This window comes from Alosa pseudoharengus, unplaced genomic scaffold (genome assembly GCF_046254945.1).
Source record: "Alosa pseudoharengus isolate Yale_2024_CS ecotype anadromous, Long Island Sound unplaced genomic scaffold, YU_APseudo_1.1 YU_APseudo_1.1_scf_24, whole genome shotgun sequence".
Classification (NCBI taxonomy): domain Eukaryota; kingdom Metazoa; phylum Chordata; class Actinopteri; order Clupeiformes; family Clupeidae; genus Alosa; species Alosa pseudoharengus.
This window is the reverse complement of record NW_027468689.1, coordinates 9672353-9684852: the sequence shown is the minus strand read 5'-3', so window position 1 is coordinate 9684852 and position 12500 is coordinate 9672353. Positions and strand designations below refer to the sequence as shown.

Here is a 12500-nt window from a genome sequence, read left to right as displayed (position 1 = left end):
TCTGGTGTGCCTCCTCGTCCATGAAGATGTTGGTCTTCATGTTCCAGATGAACTGGTGGGCCAGCAGCTGGGACTTCTGTGCCGCCCACAGGATGTACTCACGCACGTAGCCCATCTGCGGACACAGGAGGAGCGGGGGGGGGGGGAGGTTGTGTGGGTGTGTGGGTTTTCGACAGGAGGAGCCGGTTGGCACACAGGTGACTCAAAAAAGACTGGAGGGGGTGAAAGGGGCGGCGAGAGTGCCCCCTGGCATGCTTGTCACTCACCTTATCGTAGCGTAGAGCCTGGACTATTTGAGGAATGTAGAAGAGAATGGCATCCTGTCAACAAGAAAAGGCAAAGAAAAGACTTGTTGCCATGACCAGAGGCACATTCTGTAAGCTGCCCACTACTCATTCATCAGCAAATGACAGGGACAACATACAGTTAAGAACAACTGCTAAAAAGGTGCGGTCTAGAATCATTGTGGAGACATGGAGAAGCTTGGTAGGTACAGTGGGGAGAATAAGTATTTGAACCCATGCTAAAGTTGACTAAAAAGAGGAATATAAAATAATCTGTTAGAAATTGATCTTAATGCCTAAATTAAAAAAATGAGTAAAAATCCAACCTTTTTTTAGTGAATGAAGAATGTATTGTAAATAAATAAATAAATGTTCTTCCTTAAAATACAGGGGTAATAAGTATTTGACTCCTATGTTAAATTCCCATAGAGGCAGGCAGATTTTTTATTTTTAAAGGCCACTTATTTCATGGATCCAGGATACTATGCATCCCGATAAAGTCCCCTTGGCCTTTGGAATTAAAATAGCCCCACATCACCACACCTTCACATATGAATAATTTTGGACACGCCATTTTTCACAAAAATGTTAAAAAAGACAAAAACACTTATTTTTTTGATTCCATGCTTCTACCACATTGTCTTACAACCTTTTGTCATGTGGCAGTGTCATTTTCAGTCAGAACAAAAGAGTCAAAAGAAAATGTAACAGTCAACTTTAAATCAATTTTTGCCAGGGATATGAATAATTTTGTTCTTAACTGTAGGACTCGGTCCACCCCCCCCAAAAGTGTACCATACACCTCACATGGTCGGGTATATCTCAGGTACATTGTGTATGTAAATTAGTTTGCCAGAGAAGATTTGAGTGTGTGTGTGTGTGTGTGTGTGTGTGTGTGTGTGTGTGTGTGTGTGTGTGTGTGTGTGTGTGTGTGTGTGTGTGTGTGTGTGTGTGTGTGTGTGTGTGTGTGTGTGTGTGTGTGTGTGTGTGTGTGTGTGTGAGTGAGTGAGTGAGTGAGTGAGTGAGTGAGTGAGAGAGAGAGAGAGTATTTGCATATACTGCACATGAGGGCTTAGTTCTACCCAGAGAATTCGAAGATGGGTGCCTTTTCTGAAATCCCCCTGCCTGATTTCGCAGGAGCTATTATTCATAGCGTTGCCCGTTGCTTACACATTATTTATGAACTACAGCTCACACTGAGCTCAGATGTGCATGCAGCTCAGCTGAGTGCACGTGCAAATTAACTATACGCTGCTCTTTTGGCGCAGTGTTAGGTTTAATTGGACTTTTTGGATCACGTACTGCAGCTTCGAAACAATCCTTAATATTCAGTTACAGAAATGTCTGTGAAATGTCTGTGATTTTCATTTCTGTTTGAGAACAAATCAGGCACCCATCTTTGTATACATGTCCTCACGCATAAGTATGCAAACATGGCATGTGTGTGTGTGTACATACGGGAGGGAAGGAGCGCAGCACTTTGACCCCGTACTGGGCGGTGAGAGGGTGGGGAGGGTACAGGCTGGAGAAGTAGGACAGGCCGGTGGGGGGATCGGCCGGGGCCCAGCACAGGATGTGACTTAGCTCCGGGGAGTCAGCGTCTATGGTGTGCCATGTGACCAGGAACTGAGGAGGAAGACCGAGACAGTGAATCAGTGTCTGTGGTGTGCCAGGTGGCAGAGGCCACACACACACACACACACACACACACACACACACACACACACACACACACACACACACACACACACACACACACACACACACACACACACACACACACACACACACACACACACACACACACACACACACACACACATCTTCAAAAACCTCCTCAAGACCCAACCTGAGAATGCCTCCTCTTCCAGCACTAGAAAACTCAACATGCTTCGTCTAGCACTAGACTATTCCTCTACTCTTTCACTGACTTAACGTCGCGTGTACGGTCATTCAACTTGCTACACTAACATGTCCTTTTTTGTAGGACACTATGGATAAAAGTGTCAGCTAAAGGACTACATGTAAATATAAATGTAAATGCCATGTAACCAGGAACTGAAGAGTAAGAGAGAGATTATTGCTAGAGAGAGAATCAATGTCTATGGTGAGCAGGAAATGAAGAGGGAGAGAGATTATTGTTAGAGAGAGAATCAATGTCTATGGTGAGCAGGAACTAAAGAGGGAGAGAGAGATTGTTATCACAAATCCTGTCAAAAGGAATCAAGCCAAGTGAACTTAAATCCCACACATGAACAGTTCATCCACTATAGTGCAGAAGCAGGGCCTGAAGTTAACTTTTTTGGCCACCAGCCACTGTGGCAGGTGAATTTTGAAATCCACCTGCCACAGTGGTTTTTTACCAGCCAAAATTATTTTGTGCCCAAAATAAAGGTGAACGACTCAGAAAATGCATAAGAATGGTTCTTGAACTTGTACAGAATACACATTACAGTACTCAAGTAAAAGTAAAAAAGTACTTTGTTAATAAATTACTCAAGTAGGCCTCCTTTATGCCTATTTGCTTTTCTCCTCCTCTGTAGGCTAATCATATAGTCAAACATATTTTAAAAGCCCAAATCAAATATATTTTATTTAATATACTTTGTCATAGCCAGAATAAGCATTACGTGGCTATGGATTGAAAAGCAGTCTTCCAATACATTGCAGCTGATTCTTCTGCTTTGCATTGCTAGAAGTCTGGTTATAACTTAACTATACAGACAATGTAACCTAAAAACAATGGCTATATTATGGGTAGACCTATATTTAGGCTATAATAGCCTAGGCATATCCACTCGGGCAGAGCGACAGAGCAGGCTATCTGTTTTCTCAGCCGACCGTCTCATGTCATGTCCTGCAACATTGAGGCTACATAAATGAATGCTAGGCTTTTTCTAACTTGTATGCTCGATTTCCAGTGCATTTGCTTTGCTTGAAAATTAAGTTGTAGGCCTACTTTCCTTGTCCAATGTGCTTGTTGAACGATGCTGGCCAGAAATGAATATATGTGGATCATGTCATACCTCTAGTCTCGTTGGCACTCTGGCAGCCTCGCCAGAAGATGCAGCAACTGGCAGCCGTCATTGCGTTAACTGAGTTGTTAGCTATATAGAACATCTACTTCTGTGTAGTAGGCTACATAGGCCAGCCATTACTTTTATAATCGCGGGGAAACGTAGCAATGCTTTCTGAAGCCCTGTTTCTTTTCTCCCATGCCGTTGTGTACCGGGGAGAGGTGCTCTTTTCTCCCTTGAGATACTTTCTCCAATAATAAACTTGTTTTCGTAACGAAAGGCAATTGAAAATGTAGCGGAGTAAAGAGTACATTTCCTACGGCAATCCCGACAGTGCATCTCCTTGCTCAGTGTTGTGTTGTCTTATTGGCTACCCGCCAACGTGGCAGGTAGATTGACAGTTTCACCCGCCAATCACAAAAGTTACCCGCATTTGGCGTGTGGGCGAGTGCCAATTTCATGCCCTGTGCAGAAGTCTTGTAACACAACTGTTGTTCAAGAAGAGAGTGGTATTAACATAAACAATAAATTCAGAAAAAGAAAAAGAACACACAGACACACAGACACACACACACACACACATACACACACACACAAACACACACTGTGGATAACTAATGGTAACAGTGGGATCATGATGAATGACTGATAAGAAATAGCTGGGTGATTGGTAAAGTGAGGGAGTGAGAGCGAAATCTACAGGGAGATGAAAGCATCAGTTAACAACCAGCATTAGTTATTTGCACAGGGAGTTTCTCACGCTAGGCGCTGTCTTGTCATTAGCAGACCAGTTTTGAGCACAAACACACACACACACACACACACACACACACACACACACACACACACACACACACACACACACACACACACACACACACACACACACACACACACACACTCTCTCTCTCCTCTGGACCTTCAACCCCAACCACTGACAGAACGAGAGCACAAACACTTCTAATGACAAACGCAGCTTTCTAAATCGCACAAAAGCAAATCAGCATTGCACTACTCATCTCTGAAACAGATACCTGATCTCCTGCCCCCTGTTGGTGGAGTATGGAGTAACATCCTGAGGCACTAATAGCCAAGCCTAAACACCCTGCCAACTTAACAATTTTGTAACCATGAATGCACAGGGCACATAAATTAAAATATGATACAATAAATGTAACAGAAATCTGTCAAACATAAATGTAACATGAATCTATGAGAAGAAGCACATTTTGAAATAAAAACGGGTACACATATATGAAATATCTTGTTTTGTGGGCACTCACCTTGACCGCTTCTGGGACATCGCTGACTGCTCCTGGGTCCAGTCGGACAAGGCGCGTCACCTCGGCAACGATGGCCTCTGCATTCTTAAACCTGCCAGCAGAGAGAGTCGGGTGAGCAGCACTGAAGAAGGCCCAAACCGCTCCAAGCCAGAGTGTGGATCTGTAGATCTATAGACCCTTTCAAGAGAGTTCCATTATCAGCATCATAGTTGGCCCCACAAGGCATCCGTTTTAACATTCCGTATGTTATCTTAATGCAGAGGAAGTAGATTGGGAACCAAATAGAACGTTCAAGCATTGTTTTTGTTTTTATTGTTGAAAGGGTCTATACGAGTGCTTGAAATACTCTATGGTTACCTCAGGAGGAATATTTCACCACAATCGCAGGTAGGAAACACAATCGCAGGTAGGAAACACACCAGAAGTGCCATAGTCAATGAGGATGAAATGAATATAAAAGTCAGAAATGTGACAAAATTAACTGTGCACGATTAATTGTAGCTTTTGCAATTGGGTAATTGCGTTGGTTCATATTGCGATTACGATTGCGATAATCATGCAGCTCTGGAAAACACGCAGTGTCTTGTGCATGAACTAAATGTGGGAGTACAAACTCATCAGACTCATCTATGTTTGCGCTTAAGATTTTGCTCATCGTATTAAATTAGCTAATAGATTTAGCTAAGTAATTCAATTAGCTTTAGTTAGACTTTAGACTTTGCAAATCTTTTCAAGTAGGGCTCAATGTGTTAGAATGACACAAAAAGGCTATGTATCCATTCATGATGACCTTTTGCGAACGTTTCCATCTCACAAGCACTGAGAATAGTGAGGGGAACAGTGATTTGAGAGGTTTTTTTTGGCATGTAGAGTTCAGGTTAGTTTTTTTTTTTCTTTAGATGCAAGTGGGCAGCACACCCATCAGATCAAACAAATCAGGCGTCTGTATGTACAGAACAAATATTTGAACAGTACCTGTGTACACAAGAGAATGGATACATGTGGGGCCCCATTCTTAATGTTTTGTAGATCTAGGTGAATCAGTGTGTGTGTGTGTGTGTGTGTGTGTGTGTGTGTGTGTGTGTGTGTGTGTGTGTGTGTGTGTGTGTGTGTGTGTGTGTGTGTGTGTGTGTGTGTGTGTGTGTGTGTGTGTGGCAGGTAGTGTATGTATGTATACATCTGGCAGGTTGCTGTATAGCTTAACAGGCGACCAGGGCAGAGTATGTTTACTTGTGGGAGTGTGTGTGTGTGTGTGTGGCGGCAGTACCATATGTGTGTGTGTGTGCGCGGCGGCAGTCCCATATGTGTGTGTGTGTGCGCGGCGGCAGTCCCATATGTGTGTGTGTGTGTGTGTGTGTGTGTGTGTGTGTGTGTGTGTGTGGCGGCAGTACCATATGTGTGTGTGTGTGCGCGGCGGCAGTCCCATATGTGTGTGTGTGTGTGTGTGTGTGTGTGTGTGTGTGTGGCGGCAGTACCATATGTGTGTGTGTGTGCGCGGCGGCAGTCCCATATGTGTGTGTGTGTGTGTGTGTGCGCGGCGGCAGTCCCATATGTGTGTGTGTGTGTGTGTGTGTGTGTGTACCTGGCGGGCAGCTGCATGGCCAGGTAAGGGGCGATGTTCCACGCCAGGTTGACGTTGTCCTTCCACTGTTTCTCACTCAGGCTGATGTACTTGGACCTCCAGTTGGCGATGCTGGTCTCCACCGACTGCTCCACTGAGATGACCAGCTCCTGGGTGGACAGTGGGTTGTACCAGGTGGTCAGACGCTCGATCTCGCTGGCCTGGGATGGAGGACAGACAAGTCAAGTCAAGTCAAGTCAAGTCAAGTTTATTTATATAGCACATTTCATACACAGAGGTCATGTGTCAATGTGCTTTACATAAACAAAACCAAACAATAATAACAAATAAAAGCATAGAAGGGCAATATAGTCAAAGAATAGTTAAAAGGTAAAGATCATAATAAAAAGAAAACAGGAAAGGTAAAATCATTTAAAAAATAAAGAATAATTAGTAAGCAAAAACAAAGGCAAAAGTAGTAAAAAAAAAAAACACATGCCATGACAGACAGAGAACATCAGTCAGTGGAGTTTCAAGAGAGGAGAGGAGAAGAGAGGAGGAGAGTCAATAGCCAGGTGATGAGAAGGGAGGAGAAGAGGAGAGGACAGGAAGAGAGGAGATGAGAGGAAGAGAAGAGAGGAGAGGAGAGGAAGAGGAGAGGAGAGGAGAGGAAAAGAAGAGAGGAGAGGTGAGGAGAGGAGAGGAGAGGAGAGGAAGAGAGCAGAGGAGAGGAGAGGAAGAGGAGAGGAGAGGAAGAGAGGAGAGGAGAGGAGAGGAGAGGAGAGGAAGAGGAGAGGAAGAGAGCAGAGGAGAGGAAGACAGGAGATGAGAGAAAGAGAGGAGAGGAAGAGAGGAGAGGAAATGAGAGGAAGAGAGAAGAGGGGAGGAGAACAAGAGAAGAAAGGAGGAGTGGAGAGGAGGAGGAGGGAATACCAGTAGTGCCAGCAGCAGAGTCCTGCGTCTCATGTAGTACTTGTGGAGCTGAGTTCCTCGGTTGCTCTTCTTTGACATGCCTGCATGGAACAACACATAGCAACCAATGTACAACTAATCGCCACCAAAAACACCCCACACGCAAATATTCCCAGTTATTATGATACAGTATATGGCATTTCCCCGAGCGCCTCTGTTGATGCAGGCAGCTCACTGCGCCAGGATTAGTGTGTGCTTCACCTCACTGTGTGTTCACTGTGTGCCGAGTGTGTGTTTCACTAATTCACAGATTGGGATAAATGCAGAGACCAAATTTCCCTCACGGGATCAAAAGAGTATATATACTTATACTTATACATACATGTGCCTTCATATTGTAGTGTACATATTATCGAAAGTGACTTACAGAATGAGGGATAACATTCAACTTCTAGTCAGTGTGGTAGGAGGAAACTGTAGTCATGTACAACACAGAGGGGGCCTAGTGGTGGCCAATCATTATCCCCATTTCTTATGATATGGTGTGTGTGGCCTTCATACTGTAGTGTTAACATGCATGAAGCACAGGTGGAACACTGAGAGGCCTGGTGGTGCTCATTGAGCCGTAACCGTGTGTGTGTGTGTGTGTGTGTGTGTGTGTGTGTGTGATGTGTGTGGTGTGTGTGTGTGTGTGTGTGTGTGTGTGTGTGTGTGTGTGTGTGTGTGTGTGTGTGTGTGTGTGATGTGTGTGTGTGTGTGTGTGTGTATGTATGTATGTGTGTGTGTGTGTGTGTGTGTGTGTGTGTGTGTGTGTGTGATGTGTGTGTGTGTGTGTGTGTATGTATGTATGTATGTGTGTGTGTGTGTGTGTGTGTTTGTGTGTGTGTGTGTGTGTGTGTGTGTGTGATATATAGATAGATAAATAGATAGATACTTTATTGATCCCCAAGGGGAAATTCAAGATGTGTGTGTGTGTGTGTGTGTGTGTGTGTGTGTGTGTGTGTGTGTGTGTGTGTGTAACCGTACCTGACTTCTTGGAGGCGGTGGACATGCCACTGGAGAGCGGGTAGGTGTTGATCCAGCCCTGGCCCGTCTGCTGCCGGCTGCCCCCGTCCATGCTCCGCGGGTCGGTCGCGTTCATCACCGACAGGCTGTTCAGAGACGGGTCCTGTTGGTCTGCCAGGGGCCACGCACACACACACACACACACACACACACACACACACACACACAACTGTCAGAGGATATGCAACCATGTGCTCTCAAGCCTTGTGTGCTTCTCATGGGCTCTCTGTCTTGCCTCTGCTGTACCTGAGCTCTCCTGGGCTCTCTGTCTTGCCTCTGCTGTACCTGAGCTCTCATGGGCTCTCTGTCTCTGGGTGTGTCTCTCTTTCTGCCAAAATTACTCTATTTCCACTCCTCCTTTGAACGTTAAAGATGACAAAAATGTCAGGAATAAAGCCCTGTGGATTCACCTAGACCAGAGCCAAATCCTAAAAATTACAGCTGCTTGATATGCTATCCCAGTGATATGCTTTGTTCTGTTGGTGATGTTGTTTTTGACTGTAAATAGGCTTGGTTGTTGATTGGCCACTATGCGGAAACTCCCCCCCCTATAACACCTGGAACTTAACATCTCTCCACTGTATATCTGAAATGACCTCTCACTTATGCTCATAGATAGATAGATAGATAGATAGATACTTTATTGATCCCTAGGGGAAATTCAAGTCATATATTCATATATTTTACCAGCTCATTTCCAATCCTGTAACTAATTTTCTGAATTGCTTCTCTGACTCTGACTAAAGCTCTGACAGCTAGCTTTACACAGCTAGGCTAGGCTTCCTATCTGAATAGGGCACAATATCACCAAACGTATTCTACCAACATGCTCATTCAACTAATACTACTTCTTCACAATACAATGACTTGGATGTGATGATTTGATTTGCACCACAATAAGTGGAGAAAAGGGTTCTTGCTCTTTGATGGGGAACGAATTTCAGTCATTTTCATTTCATACAAATTTCTAGAGCTCTATTTGTGCTGTCTATTTTATCCTTTGAGTTGCTTTGCCTAAACGTCAGTTAGTGTCCAACTTTTGTCTGGACTGCTCAACAGATCAGCCTCTCATAAGGGAGAAATGATGAGGATGATGTTTGTTATGGGATACTGAACTTACGCAGAGAAGAGATTTAGAGAACATTTGTGTCATTTTTCATGTTTGTGGCTGTGCTAGCAGAACTTTACCAAATGATTGTATCACTGTCAACATTTTTGCAACATTTTAAGACCATTTACTGAATTCAAAGGTTTCCAGGCCTGGTTTTTTTTTAAACGCCTTCATTTCCCAGCATTCCCCAGGCCTGCGCAAGAACCCTGGGATATGTCACTGGAGGCCGGGTGGAGGTCTACTGGTTCTCTGAAATGGTCATGCAGCTACAGCATATCTACCAGCTGTGATACCAGCAATGGCATGTGGGCATGGCTCATGTTCTCATCGATGAGGTGACGAAGAATGATCTCCGATGGAGTGGTGTTGAGGAGGGAGGGAGGGCGTCGGAGGTGAAGGACTGAGAGATCTCTCTCTCTTTCAAACCTGTTTTATCAATTTGTTTTCTGAGCGACAAATTGACAAATCAGGAGGAAAGGAAGTTCATGATGATCGCCGTGCAGTTGGTTTGATTTTTTCTTTTTTCACGACTGGGCTTTTTTTTTTTTTTTTTTCAAATTTGCCACACATACAAATGTAGCAAATTTGGCCCGCGTAAAAAAAAAAACATGCTCTCGCCGTTTTGCGATGACGAAAACCGCAGCGCTTGCAAGAGAGGGCTTACTCAAAATCGATATCGGAGAAGTGCTGGAAACAATTAGCGATCCGAAAATCCCGGCAGAGAGGGTGCTCGGGGGGGGATTGGCGCCAAGCTCACCAGGTGGCACCAGCTGGCAGGCCGCCAGGTACTTCTTGTCCGACAGAATGCTGGCATAGAACTTGATCATAATGCTGATGTCCTCCCTCAGGCGTTTGTCCCCTTGTGTGGGGAACTTAGGAGCGACGCTGGGGAGAGAAGGCCAGAGTCAGGGTTTGAGGCGGGTGGTGTGGGGACATGCCGTTATCATGAAATCAAACCACAGCACCAGAATCACAATCATTCTATATAGACGCTTTCAACTACGTAAACAATCATGTCTGTTCCAAAGGCACTTCCTGTGGCACCGAAATCAACACTGAGCTAACAGTATCTCCGAGGTAAACAAAAAGGAAAGTTGACACATAGTTCACAGTTGACATTTTGTAAAGCTCTATGCTATAGTAGAAAACATTTGCATTTGTTTCCAACATTTAAACTGGAAACCCTCTAGGGACAGATTGAAAGGGTCTACAGTAATTTCCTGTATTAAGTTAAAAAAACAAAACCATATTAACACCATATTAACTGCCTCATGGTTGAATACATTTTGCAAGATCAATGTATAAACCTTGGCTAATATATGTATTCATATATTCATGTATTTCAATACTATGACTGAGTCTCCTGCACATGAAATGAGGGTTAGAGGTCACCTGGCTTATCAGAAACAGTACCTGAAGTAGTCAAAAGCTGTGGAGTAGATCTTTTCACGCAGAACGTTCCGGATGGTAGCGTTGGTGACCATGTCCGAGTGCAGCAGAGCTAGACCCAGAGACAGCAGCCTGAGAGAGAGCGAGGAAAAAACACACACACACACACACACACACACACACACAAACACACACAAACACACACAAACACACACACACACACACAAAATGGTGATGCTCCAGAATTCCCTGAGGAGCAGCACTGACCCAAGCAAGCAACCCAAGCCGTGCGACTTCACAGGCAGCGTGGGGTGTTTCACCTGAAGCGCGGTCCAATGGCGGCCACGTGGCGGTTAAGGCTGCTCTTGGGTCCACCTACGCTGAGCGCAAGCGAGCGCTGGAGCAGACTGCCGAAGATCTCCACCTGGTCCACACTGCAGTACTTTGCAATCTCAAACCTCTGGACCAGGAACTACAGGACAGAGGGACACAAGCACAGGTCTGAGGTGACGAGTCTTCTTGAGACAGACCAGACAAGACAGACAAGGTGTCCAAGGAGCATAACAGACACACAGGAAAAACCAGCAAGGATGTATTAGTGCATCTCGCCATGCTTATGTACCACTTTTTCACCGCTAGCGTGCTAAATCTCTAGTCCCGTGTCCTGCTAAGGAGACTAAAAACAACAGGATATGATGACCCTGGATTGGAGAACTGGTTATCAGTGTAACATAAACATCAAATTATATAAACCAGACGCAACAAAAAAGAGTTCCGGCCACCACCCTGAATCGGTGCTCACCTCAATCCAGATGTGGTGCGGGGTGATGTTGGGGGGGCACGGCACGGGCTGACTCTCCTCGGAGGCGGCCAGCGGGTCGGCCTCCACCTGGGCGTCCGAGAAGAGCCCCATCTTCAGCTCCACTGTCATCTGCCACGCCCCGGCCATCTCACGCATGAACTGCGGCAGAACGCAGAGGACAAAAAGACCACAGCCCGTTTTAGAGTAATGCCCAGTCCTCACTCATAACATTAATGTCTACTTAAAGGTCCGACTCGGAACCCACCTATCTGTAAAGGCTTCTCTGCTCTAAAAATGAAATATGTCTACATAGAACCTTAGGATTCACGTAGACCAACAAGCTACTTTTCTGAATCACAAGAACCCTGTCAAATTGTACTTTAGAGCCTCTGGAGGCTTTTTGTATTACACATATTCTACAATTACAAATCAATATTTTATGCACAAAAAGTTGTCCTACAGTTACAAATCTTTTCTGCAAGTGCACAGACTTTTGCACCACCTTAGGGATGAGAAGCGTCTCATATGTATTGTGTGTGTGTGTGTGTATCAGGATTTGTAACTGTAAAAATGATTTGTGATTTAACAAAAAAATAACATGAACGATTTTAAGTATTACTCATATGTCCTTCACTTACAAATATATTCCACAGGTATTAAATATTCCACAGTTGCTGCCTTTCAATTACGACGCTATTCTGCCATTACGAATCTCTGCCGCTCGCACAAGTATTTTCTGCAAGTATACGATTACTTTTGAGACGATTCTGGCACTTCCTGAATAGCCAATGACGATGCTCAGGTTTGGCTAGCCAATCAGGAATCTAAGTTCACTAACCAATCATAGAGTCAGGAGTGTAGGCTACCAACGTGGGTGGGTTGTGTTGGTGGTGTGTTGTGCTTGCGCTGTGCACGTAAACTCCATGATGGTCTAAACTCAGAGGCACTCAGCGGCAACTCAAGCTAAGCAGGGGATGTAGTGGTAAAATAAGAGGTGGGTACATGATCAGTTCTGTTATCACGGTAAGGTGGACTGCGCCATGCAGTAGCAGGTTTTTAAAAAAGGCATTCAGACC

General features: G+C 44.7%; 1 protein-coding gene across 1 annotated transcript in view; it reads right to left on the bottom strand.

The window, feature by feature from the left end:
* Positions 1-12500, bottom strand: part of pi4kaa (phosphatidylinositol 4-kinase, catalytic, alpha a) — a 50812-nt gene that overhangs the window by 13656 nt on the left and 24656 nt on the right. The window contains exons 32-42 of the mRNA XM_076303074.1: positions 11425-11583; positions 10943-11094; positions 10647-10754; positions 9991-10118; positions 8084-8233; positions 7079-7158; positions 6167-6366; positions 4585-4675; positions 1743-1910; positions 267-320; positions 1-115 (exon numbers count right to left, since the gene is read on the bottom strand). The exon at positions 1-115 is cut by the window's left edge and continues 6 nt beyond it. Of these exons, the coding sequence (XP_076159189.1) occupies positions 1-115; positions 267-320; positions 1743-1910; positions 4585-4675; positions 6167-6366; positions 7079-7158; positions 8084-8233; positions 9991-10118; positions 10647-10754; positions 10943-11094; positions 11425-11583 (1405 nt within the window). The remainder of the gene's footprint in view (positions 116-266; positions 321-1742; positions 1911-4584; positions 4676-6166; positions 6367-7078; positions 7159-8083; positions 8234-9990; positions 10119-10646; positions 10755-10942; positions 11095-11424; positions 11584-12500) is intronic.